The sequence below is a fragment of the Cornus florida genome, unplaced genomic scaffold (genome assembly GCF_030987335.1).
Source record: "Cornus florida cultivar Cherokee Brave unplaced genomic scaffold, ASM3098733v1 CherokeeBrave_3.0.0_Hap2_Chr06, whole genome shotgun sequence".
Taxonomy (NCBI): domain Eukaryota; kingdom Viridiplantae; phylum Streptophyta; class Magnoliopsida; order Cornales; family Cornaceae; genus Cornus; species Cornus florida.
Window position 1 is genome coordinate 99,906,567 of NW_026775576.1, and position 19,357 is coordinate 99,925,923.

General features: G+C 32.3%; 2 protein-coding genes, 1 non-coding gene and 1 pseudogene across 3 annotated transcripts; all 4 read left to right on the plus strand.

Annotated features, from left to right (window-relative positions):
• Nucleotides 1–2,169: 2,169 nt before the first annotated feature.
• On the plus strand, nt 2,170–5,245 carry LOC132313313 (protein trichome birefringence-like 3; the record flags this gene model as incomplete). Its single annotated transcript, XM_059812025.1, has 6 exons — nt 2,170–2,539; nt 2,642–2,870; nt 3,011–3,182; nt 3,926–4,125; nt 4,232–4,390; nt 4,625–5,245. Coding segments are annotated over 6 exons (1,464 nt in total), but the record flags the coding sequence as incomplete, so codon positions are not given.
• Nucleotides 5,246–8,709: 3,464 nt separating this feature from the next.
• LOC132315546 (U2 spliceosomal RNA) lies at nt 8,710–8,846 on the plus strand (annotated as a pseudogene).
• Nucleotides 8,847–16,140: 7,294 nt separating this feature from the next.
• Nucleotides 16,141–18,825, plus strand: LOC132313315 (uncharacterized). The gene is made up of 5 exons (XM_059812026.1): nt 16,141–16,247; nt 16,446–16,582; nt 18,198–18,259; nt 18,386–18,444; nt 18,535–18,825. Exons 2-5 carry the CDS (start codon nt 16,503–16,505, stop codon nt 18,550–18,552), a joined length of 219 nt encoding a protein of 72 aa, XP_059668009.1. The 5' UTR covers nt 16,141–16,247; nt 16,446–16,502; the 3' UTR covers nt 18,553–18,825.
• LOC132315158 (small nucleolar RNA SNORD25) lies at nt 17,421–17,499 on the plus strand. Its single transcript, XR_009483591.1, has one exon. It is a non-coding gene; the product is annotated as a small nucleolar RNA SNORD25 (small nucleolar RNA).
• Nucleotides 18,826–19,357: the final 532 nt, after the last annotated feature.

Genomic DNA, 19,357 nt, shown 5'->3' on the forward strand with positions numbered 1-19,357 from the left:
GGTCAAGAAAAGTCAAAAAGTTAACAAATGAACCCCACGCCATTCCAAAAAGTTAAAGTCGTCGAACTGCTCTCAAATGAACAAAACTCGTTAAAGTAAAAATACTGTATCGAAAAATAATGAATAACAAAATTAATAGTGTCGAAAAATAATTTCGAACTGCAAAATCCGTTCCGGATCCACATGGTAACCGGGTCAAAAATTCAAAAATAAAATAAATGGTCTGAAATCCATTTCCAAGAGTCCAGAACTCGAAAAAAAGGCTAAAAAGAATTATGGGAATTCCGTATCCCAATGTAATAAAATTAAAAGAAAAAAAAATTATAAAAATCAAAACAAAGACCGGTCTCTACGAACATCCCTAGTATCCTCTACAGGCTACAGGCTCTTTGGCGGAACTCATAAGCTAATTTCCATCAAGATTATTATTAGTAGAATTATTATGATTTTTTTTTAAAATGCCAACTTAAAAGTCAACTTGATAAAGTCAAAAATTTCGCATGGCATAGACAATGCTAAAGTCGAAGTGATATAACACTGGAAAAAGCAGTTAAATTGAACAATGATTTATACGGAAGGTTTAGCTTAGACTGAAAGCTAATCTCTGCTTTTAGTCAGTAGAAGAGTTCTAATCAGGTGTCAAAAACAATTGCCATCGGAGGATTTGATACTCCTGAACCAAAACACCTTCCAAATTGATGTGATATATATTGTACTTAAAGCTAAGGCAAATCTAATTTTCACCAAAATACCTTCCCAAATTGTTGTGATACCCTTACTAACTGGGTTCTCAAATCAGGATCGCCTCTCAAATCAGTATCTCCTCCTGTGCGGAAGGATTGTGTAAAACAACACCGTTTCAATACACAGGATCGCCATAGAAGATCCGGATTCTTCACTAAAACATGAATTGATATATCAAAGACTCTCCGTTCTTCCCAACAAATTGCATTCATTAGGTGGATTGGAACTTCAAAAATCAAGTTCGTCTCGATGATTAAGGATTGATATTTTTTTTTTTCCTAGTTGGTACTCGCACACACTTGTTTCTTTTGAGACTTGAACCTCTGACCTCCCTTTGGGAGCTAAGAGGTTGATACCGCTAGGCCACTGGCTCGTTCATCTTCCCTATTATCAGTTGTATTGCTTGAAATTATTCGATCCACAGGCTGTAGCATCATATACGTGCAGTAGGTTATGATGTCCGTATCGAACTTATAAAACATCAATCTTGAAGGAGGGGGACCAAGGATTGAAATAGAAAAATGCTAAGCAATGATGATTTAACAATGTACATAACCCAGCATGCTGTATTAGTAATTAAAACAGTGCCATCATTTCCCCTATTTACTGCTAAATCATAACAGTTTACTAAAAGAGCCGCTATAATTTCAATAGAAGATGGTGGATTTAATCAAGTAGAATCATCAGAGGACCACACTGGACCTGTGGTCATAATTAGTGGGGTACTTCTAAGAATAATAATTCAAGCTATGTTAGAATTTATAAATTAACAGCCAAGGGTTAGTCTTGCTTATTTATTACAGTGAAGCCAGGTTTGATCATTCTGAAGACAAGGATCAAACGGTCATGGTCATTATGAGGGCAAGGTGATCTGAAATAGCAGAAAACAAATCCTATGTTGGGTTTTTAACAATCTCTGTTCTCGTTACCGAGGGTTGTAGCCTAGTGAAATTTTCTTTCCTTCCAAAGTAGAAGGTCGAGGATTAGTATAGTGATACTTTATTGCCTTCCGTAGTAGAGGTTGAGGGTTCGAGCTCCCAAATGGGACAAGTCGATGTGTGAATTTCTTGTTTAGGAAAAAAACAAATAAATAAATAGAAGCCTATTTTTGAGTGCCATGATTTCTCCAATGATTACCCTATGTCTACTATCTATCATGTGAACCATATGATCGATGAGTTCAACCTGCTATGGCAAATTAATTCTACTAAGGTGACTGTAAGTGCAAGTCATGACTATGAGAGAGAGAGAGAGAGGGGGTGGGAGAGAGAATTCCATTTTTGTACATTTAAAGTGTCCCACCTAATGAACACCCTAAGGATTCTATATGAAAGAAATAACACAGTGGTTGGACAATCATGTAGCTTGCACATTGTATATAAGACATGATGAGCCAAAGATGTTAGCTTTCCAACTTACCCATAACCTACACTATGGACCATTAATTTAGTTAATAACTCAACCACACTTGACTTTAGCTTCACTCCTACTCAAAAAAACAATAAAACACACCACAAATCCCCTCTCAAAGTCCTCATCATTCTGTTTCTCCCCAAAACTCCTACCCTTATTCTTCATCCACCATTGAGCTTCTCTGCATCCTTCACAATGGCGGGCACGGTGAAACCCCCTCGAGGGAAGCTTCCTCTCCCGGTAATTGCTGTTGTCATCTGCGCCTTCACTTTCATCCTTCTCCTATCCACAGAAAGAATTAGTTTTCTCTCTTCCAACACTACTTTCAAGCTTAAACCCTGTCCTAAACGACACATTGCCAAGACTACCAAGTCTAAAACAGGTTTGCTAGTTCTTTATCTCCATGTTCCCTTTTTTTTTACTTCAAATTCAGACTCTAGTATTTTGGTTCTGATAGCATACTATAATTTGTACATGTATACAGGGGAGAATCAAATTAAGTACGAAGTGGATGACAGATTTGAGTTCGATCCAAGTGAGTGTGGTAGTGTTGGTACTCAAGGCAAGTGGGTGTTTAACGCTTCAATCAAGCCTCTGTACTCGGACAGGACATGTCCATATCTTGATAGGCAAGTTTCTTGTGTCAAGAATGGTCGACCAGATTCTGACTACCGCTACTGGGAATGGCAGCCAGAGGAGTGTATGTTGCCTAGGTTGACAACTGAACTTGTTCAGCATATGCAAATGAACACACACACACACACATATATATGTTTCACTTTAACCACAAATGCTATATGCATCATACTGCCTATGATGAATATTTATATGCATGTTGTGATTTGGTTTTCAGGTTCAATCCTAAACTTGCCCTTCATAAACTTAGAGGAAAGAGGCTAATGTTTGTTGGGGATTCACTACAAAGAGGTCAGTGGCAATCTTTTGTTTGTCTCGTCGAATTCATTATACCTAAGAACCAGAAGTCCATGCGACGGGGCAAGGTTCATTCAGTCTTCACAGCCAAGGTATTTACCTATCTATAATGTTAGGAAAAGCACCATTAGGGAAATTTGGCTTCTAATTTGTACAGAATTCTGATAAGAAAGTTTCATGCATGGTCCTAGTGAGAAATTTCAGAATTTAAGTGACCCCTAGCAACTTCATGTACCATCATTACTGGTATATGAGTCAGTAATGTCAAATGTTCTGATTCATACACATAGAAAAGAGAAATCTGCATAAAGTTACTAAATTAATACTCCAATATCAACAGTTAGGTGTGTGTTTTTCTCCAAGCCACCATTCCAACAACTGCACAGGTTGGACCAACAAGGCCGAATGTGACCTTTTGCAGTTTTAAATTTTCAAAATAGTTATGATACTGACTATGCTCATACCTACCATTGTAATTGTGTCACAAAAGAGACATCATTTGACGAAGTTTGTTTTTATATCATTACATCTTAATCTTTTTCTAAGTTTTTGCAAATATGATTACAATACCTTACCCAAAAAAAAAAAATATGATTACAATAGCTTTCCTAACATTCACTGTCTTTTTAAGGGTCATATATGAAGTTCAATAAGCATATGTACTATACTAGTATACTCCCACCCCCTGTGCCGCACAAAAAACAACATTAGACAAAGTTGTATTCATACAATTACATATCAGACTTTTCCAAATTTTTTGTGAAGAAGATGTGCTAGCTTAAAAGAACAATTTATTTATATTTTTCCAGCTAATTTCTCCTATCCAATCCTTTAGGAATACAATGCAACAATTGAGTTCTACTGGGCACCATTTCTGGTTGAGTCCAACACTGATATCCATGTACTACCAGATCCAAGGGATAGAATACTAAGAGTGGATTCAGTTTCCAAGCATGCCAAACACTGGATGGGAGTGGATATCCTTGTCTTCAACACCTATGTTTGGTGGATGAGTGGCCTCAAGATCAAGTCACTGTTAGTAGTTTCTCTATCAACCAATGTATTTATATAATAAATTAGACTAAACTATTTAGTAGCTGTGATGCTATATTAATAAAAAAAAAAATCTGATTGAGCACAGATGGGGTTCATTTGCAAATGGGGAAGAAGGATATGAAGAGTTGGATGCCCCTGTTGCCTACCGAATAGGATTGAAGACATGGGCAAACTGGATTGACTCAACCATTGAACCGAATCAAACCCGTGTTTTCTTCACCACAATATCTCCAACACATCAGAGGTCCCCTCTCTCTCTATATATGTAATATACATATATATTTGATCTTCCTGGGGGCAAGCCTTAGTGCAACGGTAATGTTGCTCTATTATGACCTAACTTGCTCCATTGTGACCTAAAGGTCACAGATGCAATGGTGCGATTCTCATGCACTAGGTTTGCCCTTTTTAATATTTGATTTTCCTTGGTTTGAACTATATTGGCATTATTAACAATCACAAAGTCTTACTCTTTCAGAAGTGCAGACTGGAACAATAAGGATGGGATTAAATGTTACAACGAAACAAAACCAGTCAAGAAAAAGGGTCACTGGGGAACTGGTTCTGATAAAAGGATTATGAATGTGGTGGCAGATGTAGTGGACAAAATGAAAATCCCTGTGACTTTCATAAACATAACACAGTTATCAGAATACCGAATTGACGCTCACTCGTCGATTTACACTGAAATGGGAGGTGATCTGCTGACTGATGAGCAGAAAGCTGATCCGCTACATTATGCAGATTGCATCCATTGGTGCTTGCCTGGAGTTCCTGATACATGGAATCAAATATTTCTAGCACATTTATAGTGCTGAAGAGAAATGAACACCAACCCGTGTGTTTATGTGATTACAAAATGTCAATTATAAATAGTTTTTTGAAATTTGTTTCCCCTATATTGAATTTATTTGTCACATCTATCGACTGATATGTCCCTTTTCTTGTCAGTAGATGAGAGTTTGATTTATACACCAAACCAAAACATAGTCTTGCTTGCAAGTTCCTGCACAATTTACTCATTAAAAGAGACTATGATTGCGAAATCTACTCTTTTTCTGTTTTTAAAAAGTTTTATTAAAAATGTTAATATTTCCCATTTTCTGGAGGATAACAAAGCTAACTCATCAAACTTATTTCGTTGCCCTTCCATTTCCTTTCTTTCTCTTCCAAAATTTTATACCAAACATAAAAAAATCATATACCTCTATTTATTTTATTTTCTTTTCCTTTCATCATTTCTTTCTAACCAGACTAGGCCTTTAGAGAGTTTTAATGTATTTAATCTATTATGTTATGGGTTAGTTTTCACTACTTGCAAAAATTGTTGCTATTGTATGAATTTAATGGTACTTCCTCTTTGGAAAGATAAATAGTAAGTCTTCTCAAGAACATCCGACACTTTTAAGCCAAAATAAAAGGGCTTGCATTTGATTAAAGGACAAGTGCATAAAACAATCTTAAAATATACTTCGCGTAGTACTTTTATCCTTATTTGAAAAAGTGTGCAAAAAATAATCATGATCTCTACACATTATGCAAAAATACCCCTTTGACAAAAATTAGTGTTGTAATACCTGTTTTGCCCTTTTACTCTTCTGAAAATACTCAAAGGGGTATATATGCTACTAATCTCATAGTATAGGGGTATTATGTGCACATTACCTTATGTTTTTTTTTTTTTTCAAACTTTTTTCTCTAAACTTATTTTATAAAAAAGAAACTTTGAGAATTTGTAGAACACGAATTTGAATTTTTTGAAATTTCAATTTACTATTTTCTACCATTTTTTTTTTTCTCTTTATTTATTTATTTTTCGTACCAACAGTGTTAAAAAAAAAAATCTCAATATTAGTGTGCACTAATTTTCGGAGTTTGGAAAGATTTGTTTTCTTTACTTTGCACTTTATTTTCTATTTTTATCTATACTTTTCTTTTATACTTTTATTTTTATTTATTTTTTCTATTTTTATCTTTACTTGTCCATTAACGGCGTTCTCCAATAGTGTATTTTTTAGTCATTTTACAAAATTATATATTTTATAAAATTGTTCAGTAAGGGTAATTTAGTCAACTTAGAGTTTAAATTTGTCAGAGGGACCTATTTGCACCAATTTGAAGCTTTATGAGTGTTTTTTTACACTGAGAGGCATCCTCCAATAATGTCATTTTCAACCATTGTACAAAATTATTTATTTTCATATATTTTATAAAATGGTTCAGTAAGGGTGATTCAACTTAGGATTTAAATTTGTTAGATGGACATATTTGCACCAAATTAAAACTTTAGGGGTGTGTAATATGCATTTTAAACATATTTTAGGGGTGTTTTTTGCACTTCACCCTTGATTAAATCATATAAAACTTATTTAATAAGAGTTAAGATTTGGTGTTATTTGACAATTCAATTCAATGCTTACTTTTGAATGGATAAAGTGTTTATCTAATTAATTGTATTTGATACACAATTTGAATATTAATTAAAAAGGTAAGTGCTATTTAAAATGGAGTAAAATTTTAGGTACTGAAAATTTTATATAGTGGAAAAGAAGACCGTGTTGAGCTTGACTCTAGTCCGACTTTGTGAAATGAATTGAGAGGTGTAGAATAAGTTGGAGCCAGTAAGGTGTTGTTTGATAAAGCAAAAGATTTTAATAATTGAATTTTAAATGCTGAAGTTTTTTAAGTGGTAATTAAAAAATAAATATTTTTAAATATATTTGAATTTTTACACTTCAGCTTTCAATAATAAATGTTATATTTTACACCATTTTAAGTAGCACTTATAATTATCAAATTTATTAGTGATATTCAAATTACGTTATGAAACGCAATTAATTGAATAAGTAATGACTTTTGTTCAGATTTAAGTGTTAAATTGAATTATCAAATAACACCCAAACAGTGACATAATTTATCACGAAATGCTGGAGACTAAAAATTCAAAAAAAAAAAATTTAATTTTTTAAAATTTTTAGTTATCACATAAAAAAATTTCACCAATTAAAATTCATTTCTAATTAATATTTTAAGAGTCGTGATACTCAGACAGAAAGATTAGACAGATTGTTAGGCAGAATCTACATGGCACAAAATAAAATTTAATATGGCAATCATATAGTCCCACTAGCATATCCATTAAAACAACATGAATTTTCAAAGACAAAATTACCCTTATATTACCTTCTCATATCCATCCTACCTTTTTAGGATTATTTAACTGAGATCCTTGCTTAAAAAATAATTGTAATTAAAATCCCTTAAATTTGTTTTATAAATATTATCAGAACACTATCTCTCTCTAAATAGATGTCCAATTCAATCCCCTTAACTTTGTTTTTAAAATTTTATTAAAACACTCTTCCACTCCTTATACACACACACACACACACACACACATATATAGTGGCGTTCAATTGCTCCCTGGTGAGCATAGAATAGTATACTCACTTTTAATCCTGACCTTAAAATCTAATCCTACAATAATTAATTAATTAGTGTTGCCTTTTTATATTTAAGGCAACTTTATACTCACCAGGAAGTAATCTTTCAGTATTTCAATATTTCACTATTTCAGTATTAATATATAAAGAAAAAAAAAAAGAGTTTTTATAAATATATATATATATATATATATATATATATATATATATATCTAAAAATTATTTAAAGAGTCTAATTCAAATTACAAATTACCTAATAAAATTCATTTTTCTTGTCCCACATCGATTTTAAGTTAGAAATGATTACATGGAAGCCTCTTATAAAACTATAACCTAAATAAATATTAATCACACATTTTTCGACCTTTTGGCTAACCTTTCTCGGCCTTTTCGCTAAGAGCAAGTGTAATACTAATTTTTTTTGGTTTTGGTCAACTAGAGTAGCTTGCTACTTTAGACTCTAAAAATTATTCTAACACAAATTACCTATTTATCTATTTATTATGAGTTTTTTTATTAAAAGGAAATCTAATTAGACAAGTATTATTAATATAAAAAATTTATTTATTAATTGATATAAAAAAAAAGGTTTTAAAAGAGCATCTATAAATCTCTAACAAAAATTACCTATTTATCTATTTATTATGAGTTTTTTAATAAAAGGAAATTTAATTAGACAAGAATTATTAATACAAAAAAATATTTATTAATTGATATAAAAGAGATTTTAAAAGAGTTTTTATTAAACTCTAACACAAAATATATTTTAACTACACAAATTATAGAAACTTTAAAAATTATTACCTAATAAAATTCAAATAAATTTTTTTATAAAACTTAAACAAGAAATATATTTCAAATTAAAGAAACTCTAAAAATTATTACCTAATAAAATTCAAATAAAATATTTATTAAAACTATAACACGGAATATATTTCAAATTAGCTAATAAAATTCATAAAAATTAATTTAAATAGTTTAATTCAAATTATAAATTACCTATTAAAATTCATTTTTCTTGTCCCACATCGGTTTTGAGTTATAACGGATCATATGGAAGCCTCTTATAAAACTATAGACCTAAAGAAATATTAATCACACATTTTTCGGTCTTTTGGCTAACCTTTCTCGGCTTATGGCTAAGATAAAGTATAGTACTAAATTTTTTTGGGTCCGGTCAACTAGAGTAGCTTGCTACTTTACTGATCTTAGCATCTCCTTGGTGTTGCACTATTACCAAGTTTTGATGCACCCTTCAAATCAAATTGTACCTAATAAAATTTATTTTTCTTGTCCCACATCGGTTTTAAATTATAAAGTATTACATGAAAGCCTCTTATAAAACTATAGACCTAAAGAAATATTAATCACACATTTCTCGGTCTTTTGGCTAAGATCAAGTGTAGTACTAAATTTTTTTAATATATATATAAAAAAATAATAATAATAAAAAAAAAAGAGTTTTTTGAAAAAAAAAAATTACCTAAAAATTATTTGAAGAGTTTAATTCAAATTACAAAATACCAATATATTTCAAACTAAACTCTAGAAATTTAGTATTTTGAAGTAATAACAAGAAAATTAATGTCTTTACTCATGTGCAGATTCATAATGATAATTAAAGTGCGAAGTATGGAACATATTGCAACCCTAACAGTGTTCAATGATTGCCAAATATTAATAAATTGTTCACTAGATGATTTACTACATTTATAAATTGAGGTAATTTTTCACCCTTATTCATAAAATTTTAATTAAATTAAAAAAATAAATACTTAGTTTAATTTCTCAATAGCTCTAAATTCTTAATAGCTCTAAATTATATTTGTTTTTTTTGCAGGACAGGGATGAATTCAGCAAAAAAAATTACAAGCTGCAAAGGAAAATCTTTTATTTTTCTGATGAAGATAGACAATACTCAACAACAAGTCGTGAAAACTTATTTTGCAGTAGAAGAATTAAATATATTGACACTTGACAATGATTTATTTAATGAAGAGATGAGATATGCAAAAAAGATAAAGATTGAGAAATAAATAATTTAGGAATACTTTTATTTTCAAAGAGTTATAGTTTAGGAATTCATAAAATTATAGTTTTGAATAGTTTGTCATACATTTTAAGTACCTTTTGGATTTTATAATATATTTTGTTTCTTTTTAGGTGTGGTTTACTTCGCAGACCATACTGGAGCTAGTTTCAACAAAGCTTCCGGCGCAAGCAAGCTCTTTTTGGGACGAGTGCTTACCACAGCACTTACCTTATTCGTTTAAGTCAAATATTCTCTATCGAGAAAGCATACCACTACTAGCCGCCCTTACCAATTATTACAATCTAAAAATTGTTGGTACCCTTTCGGATTTTATAATATATATATAATTTTTATATATTATTTATTTATAAATGATTTGTAAATTATAGAATTTTTATTTTCACATATTTTTTAATTTTTTATAGTTTTCATTCATCTGTAAATGGAAAACCTTATTTTATTTCTTTTGAAAGTGACAATGCATTCTGGGCTGACATTGTTTTGCCTATTTTTTTTTATAAAATTATAAACAATTAAAAAATATATTAAAATATAAATTATATAAATTACAAAATATTCATCACGTGCATCGCACATGCCTTTTATTAGTTTACATATATATATATGTTTAAGAATATGTAAAATAATATAGATAGAGGTATATGAATATGCAAAATTTCGCAAAACATAAAAAAATAATAATAATAATAAGCACCATAGGCCTTTGCATATATACATAATATGTATTTTACTATATATATGTAAGAAATTTTATAGAAATGTTCAAAAATGCCCCCCCCCTAAAATTTTAAATTTCTAAAAATATATGATAAATTTTCTTGTCCTTTTAAATTCTTTTGATTCCTTATTAGAAAAAATGTTACATAATCTTTTTTAGTTAAATCCTAATTTTGTTTTCCTTTCAAAGTTCTTTTGCGTGATTAGTTTCAATACATTTCTTTTGAAACTGATTTACGCTTGTCGCTGTTTTTATTAAGATTATGGTGCATTGTTAAAGCAACTAACGCTAATTAAATTAATGAAAAACATGGGGCAGTTGAATTTCTTTTTCTTTTTTAATAACGTAAACTACACCCCAAGAAATGATCATCACTCTTATGTAAGAAACCAATAACAGACTGAATTGACTCGTCAATTGAAAACCATCCTTACCAAGTACTGTAAAGTGATATATCGAAAACCATCCTCACTAGGGCCTGTTGGGATTGGATTTTCAAACGCTGTTTTTGGCTTTTGGGGTTTAAAAGCTATTTTTAGTAGTGTTTGGCTAGTTTTTTATAAGAGCTTATGGGCTTTAGAAGAGCGTTTTGGAGAAGCTGGTACCCCTCAAATTTTCTAAAACGCTCTTTTGAAAAACATGGGAAGCTGGTGTTATATTTTAATGAAACTTTTTAATACCAATTATACCCTTTTTTTTACTCAATAAAAAAATGAAATACCAACTGTATCCTATAAAAGACAACGGTGTTTTCTTCCCAAGCCCTAGGGTGACAGAAGAAATTGAGGAACTTCATGCTCAAGATCGCCTCTGAATATCTACTTAGTCCCTTGGCAAAATTTTGATGTCCATCTTACCCTCCTTGCAAAATCAAGCTTCAATATGGTCATTTTCCTTTCTCTCAAAACCCTAATTTTAATCATGGACTCCTTATCTTTTGACAACTGCAACTCAACTCTAACTCTCTCTCCTAAAAACTCAAACCATCCAGATCTAATTCTCAATCCTACGTCGATTTGACCCACAATATTTCAGGTGATACTTCATTTTTCTAGGCTCTTTTCTTTTATTTTTCTTCCTATCTTTCTGGAAATCATTCATGTAAAGTTCTGTTCTTACTTGATTTGTGAATGAAAAACTGTAAAAATTTTAACCCGAAAGATTAAGATTAATTCGGTGAGGCTTCATCCTTTATTCTCCTGCTCGACAAGCCAAATTGTTTGCTCTCTCAAATTTCAACAATTTAATTTTAATATAAAAAGCAAACATAATACAAATAATTTTTTTGTTGTTAGACTCTAAAATTGGGGATTTTGATGGTGATAGATGCACTATTTATTGTTGATTCTAAATTTAATATTATGATTGAAATAAAAGACAACTATTTGTTAATACCAAATTCTTGTTTCTGTAAGTTTTGGTTCCCCATCAACACCAAATGCAATATTGCAATATAAGATGTGCCAAAATTGTGCTTTAATGAAAAATAAGAGGATACTTAGATTTTATTTAGCTCTCTAATGCTAAAATTGTGCTTTAATGGAAAATAAGAGGATGTTTTTTTATGCTATTTAAGTCTCTCAATTGTGGTTAGTTCCTGAGCATCAAAAATTCTTCACGTGAATGTAAGGGTATTGTAATGTTTATTAAATGTGCATAAGTATAAAAGAGATTTTTTTTTTTTGTGGACCCCACAAAGCACTAAACATATTTTAGATCACACACATCATTTTGTGGTCATTTTTACTCCAGACTCGGGCTGAGTTCCTCTTTCTCTCCTTGTTTTCCTTTTTTTTTCTCATTTTATACCATTTCAATTTTTGATTACTTCCTTATTTCTTAGAGTTTTTGGGAGCTGTTTGCGGTAAAACGGAGAGCACGGCGAGATCTTCAAGGGGTGTAAACAATTTTTCCCTTTAATTTGACTTTAAGTATGCTTAATTTTAATTTTTTGTGATTATGTTTGTTAAGGTTATTTATATTGATGGTGATAAATGTGTGTTATGTGTTACTTGGGTTTATTAGTATAATGATTTTTAACTTGTAAAGAAGCATGCTTAGTATTGGTTTGTTTTCATTATTTCAATTGTTATGAAAATTTATATTATAAGTATGGAAATAAATTTATGAATTGTTGATTTAAATTACTAGTAAAATGTGGAATGAGAATATGAGTTGTCCATTTTTAGTAACTTATTAATTTATTTGAAAAAGTATGTGGAAACTTTATACTTGAAATGAAGTATTTATGTATCCATTGGGAAAGAAATAGGGGGAAAAAATGTTTTAAAATAAATGAATTTATTCTTGGGAAAAATATTTTTTTAAAAAGAGTTTACGAAAACCGGACGCCTAGGAGGCGTCTAGTGGTCCGTGATGGTAATGTAGTCTAGAAGGGAGTATGGTTGAGTTAACTAGACCAGATGTGACGCCTTGGAGGTGCTTTATGGTCGTGGATAGTTAGTCAACCCTCCATTCGTGACGCCTTGGAGGTGCCTTGGGTCGGATTACACTAACAATTTGGAAGTTGAAACGGAAATGTTTTGAAAAATGGGGAGTGACATTTGTATAACATTGCACTTCATGACATTGTGGTAAACTTGTGATTGGTTGATATTTGTTACACACTTGTTATTGTGTTTGAGAATGTGCGTTTCCCTATGGCATGATCCCATTCACTTTTATCTATTCATTATATGGATTCACGGGGATATAAGAAGAGTGTCTTAGACACTTTCTACTGAGCTTATGCTCACTCCATTATTTTTAACATTTTTCAGGATATGGAAAAGAGGTGGCGGACGATGATCCACCATAAGTTTAGACGAGCTTGGGGATCTATTTTACTTTTGCTATCTTTTGTATTAGAACTCTAATATTTTGTAAATGTAATCTTAACTATTTTGTGAAACTTTAGTTTATTTGATATAATATTGTAAGTTATGGACTTTTAAATTCTAGCTACATTTTATGGACTGTAACTTGATGTAACTAAAATGTATTCCCTGTTTGGATGAGATAGAGGAAGGGGACATTTCATATGTATGTAACCATCTTGGAAATGTGACATAATATCTGTATTGTGCGTTGGGACATGATAAGTTATTTTTAAGGCCAGTGAGGCAATTGTATTTTTTTTTGTATTTCAACAGGTTGTAGATGAACTTTTTCTGCCGAGATCATGCCGAAATTTTATATTTTTACTATTATTGTTTTGGTATCTTTTTGGGTCGTTACAGGTATAACAGTTATTTTTACAGTAAAAGAGATTCACCAAATATTTTTCCAAACACACAAAAAATATCTTTTGACGTTCAAAGCTGTTTTAAAATACAATTTCCAAACATTGACAAATAAGCTAAATGGAAGAGATTGCTTTCATTTCTCTTCTTCTACTGTCTAAACGTAGAAGCAAAAGTTATGTCAAACTAGCCCTAAGTAGTGTAAAGTGATATATTTGTGTATCGGGAATCAATGATGGCAATAAGAAAAGGGTGAGAGAATAAAATAAATAATGGTTTGATTATGAGATAGAGATCGATAATGAGAGTTATAATAATTGAGATTCTTTTGTAATTGGGATTCTGTAAGGATAATTTAATTTTTTAAATTTTCTCTTTCTAAGTATAATACAGGTATAATGACACATCACTAGTAACTTAAGTTTTGAGTCTGTGTATTCAATGTAAGTATCATTTTTCATATTTTCATAATTTTCAGTAATTAATTTTCATTACTCACAAATTTTTTTTTTTTCTTGGCAAGAAACAAGTTATATGCCATACGGCATCTACAAACAAGGAGTAAACAAGATCAACCAACAACATCATCTAAAGGCACCTAATGACCACATCTTATAGTCAAGATCAGAGGCTTAACAATCCAGGGAAAAGGTGGCAGTTTCATCGGAAAGATTATCAGGTATATGAACCACCGTACCAAAAGTCCAAAGGATATCATCAAATCTACACAAGACAAGAGAACAGCTTAGTCAAAGTGACCTGGCCTACAGCCATTAAAACTATAACATCGAAAATATCGGGCCTATAAACGTTAGCCATGACATCACGATAACACCACCGGGAAAACCATAGAACGATCGCCGGAACCGACCCATCAAGGAACCACCGAGCACAGCAGCACAAGCAACAGAGACGCCGGACTCCATCACATGGCACTTATGCATCATATCACCCTCCCATCGCAAATTGCTCCAGAAAATGAAACTCCATAAAGGATCAGGCATAAATATCCATCGTCGGCCCCGTAAAACAGAAAGCTAGCCTTGATTCCCATGGCAATAGAAAAAGAAATAATAGGGATGATCCCCAAAAATGGTGGAGACAACCGCAACACAAAGGATCACCGAAGCCAAGCACCGACATCTAAAAACCAAAAAGCATAGAGCAAACATGAGAGTTAAACAAAAAAGAAAGGGGATTTGAGCAATACCCGGATCAAAAGGAAAGATCGGTACAAAACGGGTCTCAAATCCGCTAAGACGCAACAACCCCACACGAACAAGTCGCCACGAAGGGGCGGAGCTAGGATTGCAAAGTAGGGGGGGCTAAAAATAATTAAATCCATGATTACTTAGTGTGTCATTCATACTCTAAATACAAAATTCTCATGCACTCATTTAATTATACCCAATAATCTACAACCTTCTAACACATTTATACTTCCAAACTCTAACGTATTTTCACAGTCAAGAATCCACTGAAGTCTGCTTCATACAAGTATTAAAATAAACACTTACAAGAATACAAGATATATATGTTCCTTATCAATAAATTCATATTAGAAAGTCAGACTTATGTGCTCCGCCCCTGACTATTTATTAATCCATTATATAGTTTATTACCCAATTTAACAATAAATCATCAACAAAGCCCCCCCCCCCCCCCCTTTTAACAAAAATAAAATTCAATATTTCACTGGATTAACAATAATAATCCATGATATCCATCCACCTATGCCTTCGTGCCTTATACACGAAGAGTTTAGGTCTTTTTCCGTAGACTAACAATGTGTTTTATTTACCGGGCTAGGCCCTCTTATGTTTTATTATAGTTTATTTTGTGATTGATTTGTCCGTGGTTGGTGGGTTTGCTTATATTTAAGACTTGGTCTTTGTAAATTTTACAATTCCTTTTATTTATAGAAATTCAATGGATTAGACTGGGCTGATAGTAAAAGAAAGAGTAGTATATGGACTTATAAAAACAATAGTACTAAATTTTTTTTTTCAATTGGACCTGGCTATAACCCATGTTAGCCCATTACTAGTTCCTCCCTTACCGCCACGCACAAGTTGTCCCCACAGACAACCTACATACCGACGGACGAAAGAAGAGATGGAAACCATCTCATAGAAACCACACCATCGGGAAAACAACCCTAAACTCTGATAAACAGAGAACCTCGATATAGCAAGGAGAAAGTTGAAACTAAGTTCAACAACTCTCACAGTTCCCCCCTCACCCTTGTAAGACATGAAAATCACGAGATCGTTGAAGGCGGATGAGTGAGAACCACAGTTGAAACCACACGCTCGGATGGAAAATAGGAAAGGCGACTCACAATCAAACCTAATAGCTCCCCGTCTCTTTTCGAAATGAAAGGTGAGTTAATGTATCGTCGTCTTCTAATTTTCTTTTTTCGAGTCATAAAACTTAATTTAACTATATACGGTATAAAAGAAGAAAGTATCCAAACAGTCCTTATCGACGCAGTAAATCTCAGCCGTCAAACAGGTGAGCCCTACAGCCTCTTAGCCACACAGTTCGCCTTCCATCTATAAATAACCCTTTCTATCATAACGCACGTCTTAGGTGCGACCCAACCTTCGACAGAAAACTAGGGTTTTCGACCATATTTTTCTCAGGTAAAATCACTTGATCTCCCCCTTTAATTTCCTGATGTTCTCTCTCTAATCCAATATATGGTTCAAAATCAAATGACTCTACCCTCACCTTGTCGAATTAATGCAATATTTTATATCAATATATATATATATATATATATATATTGATTTCGTCGGCTAATTCGAGATCATAATAGGCTATTTCTCCGATCTTTGTAGTTTGTTGTCTTTTTAATTGTTGCGATTAGTCTACAAGAAGCGCTCGAAGATTGTATCATGGCGGGCGGAGGAAATTTCATGCACAGGGTCATATCTTACGTTGTTAATGAGTTCGTTGTCAGCGGTCTTGCAAACAGGTACGCATATGTTTTTTATTTCGTGTTAAAATTTATAGTTTTATGTTTCTGCTTGCGAAATGGGTTTGTTGTTCGATTGAAGCTTCTTTATCTGGCCGTTGGGATAAATCAATTCGTTATAGGCTCGTTCCCTTGAAGCGATAATAATTTCAAACATGCAGTATAATTTTCATCTGCGTTGCTACATGTTTTTAGCTTCAGCTCTGAAAGGTTGAGAAATTTCTCTGCAAATGTTGGTACCAATTTTAAATTTACTTTCTCGTTAATATGATAATTATACCTGAAGTAAGTCGTGTTAATTTACAGTAGTTTGTATACACAGTAGTTTGTATACGTTTGTGTTTATATTTGTGGCCGATGATGACTCCATAGACCTGTACCGACTGTGGGTATGAAGGGGGAAATTGATATGATTATTATACCTAAAGTAAATCGTGTTAATTCACAGTAGTTTGTGTATGTGCGTGTGTATATTGTGTATATTTATTGCTGATGATGACTCCATATACCTTGTGGATATGACCTTCACATTAATATGATTATTATACGCAAATCATGTTAATTTACAGTAGTTTGTATATGTGTGTGTATATATGATTATTATATGCAAATCGTGTTAATTTACCTTGTGGGTACGACGGGCACATTGATATGATTATTATACCTAAAGTAAATCATGTTAATTTACTGTAGTTTGTGCGTGTATACTATGTATATTTATTGCTGATGATGAATCCATATACCTTGTGGATATGACCTTCGCATTAATATGATTATTATTCGCAAATCGTGTTAATTTACAGTAGTTTGTTTATGTGTGTGCATATATTGTGTATATATTGCCCATGATGACTCCATAGACCTGTACCGATTGCGGATATGATCGCACTAATTAACATCTAAGGGGCTGAGGTTTAATTTTAATCTTTGACAAATGACCTCGGTGGAGTTTTGGATTCAAGGTGTGGATTTGTTTAGTACTTCCACCTTGCTTGGTTCTAGTCTTGTGTTATTCTCTTGGTTTTTGGATTTTTTGTTTTTGTCTTTCTTTTCCTCTCTGTTTGAATTAAAATTTTGTTAGAATATTGCAATGCTTCGCAGTCTTGATCTATTCAGTACACCCTAATTGATTAGTTCAAGCTATGGTATTGTCCAAAGTGAAGCTAAAGAATGCTCCCACGCTATCCATTGCAGCCATTATGTTGTAATTGGACGTTTGGGAGAAACATGTTTTTGTAATTGGTTTCACATTATACTGTTTGGGTCCCAGCCACTTTTCTTGTATTTTGTAGCTCAGCTGTCTCCGATAGCATGTCATGTGACCACTTAACTGTCACATTTTACTTATTTAAAGACAAAATTATTTGTTGAAAAACAACCCAGAAATTGTTCGTTTATTAGTTTGAATGTATCTACTCGGGAGAGTTGTAGGTTCAAGTCTGGTTTTGACAGGAATGGATGTGTTCGTTAAGCAGAAAAGGAGCTTTTCTGTTCCTTTTATGGTTATGCGATTAAAAATCATTCATTGTGTTTTATTGCTGTTGTTTCATTCTTCTGATTGAGCTCTTGAGCAATTGATTTAGCCATAAAGTCATCATGTATCTGTGATTTTCAGCCCTACGTTCCAGAGATTCGCTGTGAGATCATCAAAGAGAATGGAGGATCTTTCTAACATCGGTATATATATTTCTTTTCTTTTTTTCTTTCCAATTTTTTGTTTCAATTCAACAAATAGTTTGTTGTACGCTAGACTCCTTTGCATTGAGGCTGACGATGTTATTGGTAATTGTTTGTTACCTGCAGCTGCAAAGAAGAAGCAAGAACTTGCCGAGCAGATGAAGGATCTGTCAAAGAATTTTGAGGTAGAATGCTCTTATTGATCTTGTATTTTCATAAAACTGTTTGGTATAATAGGCTATCTGTCTAACTATATAACATCTTGTATTTGCTAGTCCTTTAAAAACCAGTAGTGATGATTGGCTACACAACCATGGTGCGCAGCAGATGTAGTTGTCCTTCTTTGTCCTCACGACGGTGGTGATGATGTGATTCTGTTTCTGCTTCTCATGAAACCCTAGTATTGTAAATTTGGAAGATACGGGTTATTGAATAATCGTTCTGGTATTGTTCATGACCTTAAAGACTTGTAGTTTTTTATGGAACTTGTATTCCGAAGTTGTATTGGCTTTCTGTTTTACCCTTATGAAATAGAATATATCTTACCACCAACCTTAATTTAAAAATTGGGACATTTTGGAACCGAGGCATGTTATAGATGGTTAGTGTGCAGTGCAAGGATGATAGGAACAAGAAGTGAAGGATATGAGAGCCAACAATTGAATATGTTCATGTCTTAAATAGGTGGTGTTTTTTCCTAGAGAAAAGTCTACTTACTGTAGATGCACCATTACTGTGAGGATCCGGTTAGCTTCTCTCTCAAAGAAGCTTTTGTTTTTGGTGTCTAAATTCAATTTGGAGTGTTGATGGTAAATCAACTAATCTTCAGATGTTTTATGCTCTGTATTTATGGACTGTAAAATGGCGCCTGGTAATGTTTCTACTTTCTGTTTTTTTGTTTCCAAAATGCCAAAAAAATCATAAATAGGTCAATATGCTTGGTAATCTTATTTTTATTTTTCAAATTTGTAAACATGTTCACAAAATGTTCAACTCTTAGTGGGAAAAATATATATATTTGCTTTTCTACTTGCTTCTCACTAAAACATAGTAAATATATTTTCTACTTGTTTCTCACCAAGCACGAATCTTCAACTC

Excerpts from the sequence above, each read along its gene's own strand:
- LOC132313315 (XM_059812026.1), top strand. The coding sequence starts at position 16,503 with ATGGCGGGCGGAGGAAATTTCATGCACAGGGTCATATCTTACGTTGTT. Across the intron at positions 16,583-18,197 it reads GTCAGCGGTCTTGCAAACAG|CCCTACGTTCCAGAGATTCG; the intron begins GTACGCATATGT and ends TGTGATTTTCAG. Across the intron at positions 18,260-18,385 it reads GGAGGATCTTTCTAACATCG|CTGCAAAGAAGAAGCAAGAA; the intron begins GTATATATATTT and ends TGTTACCTGCAG.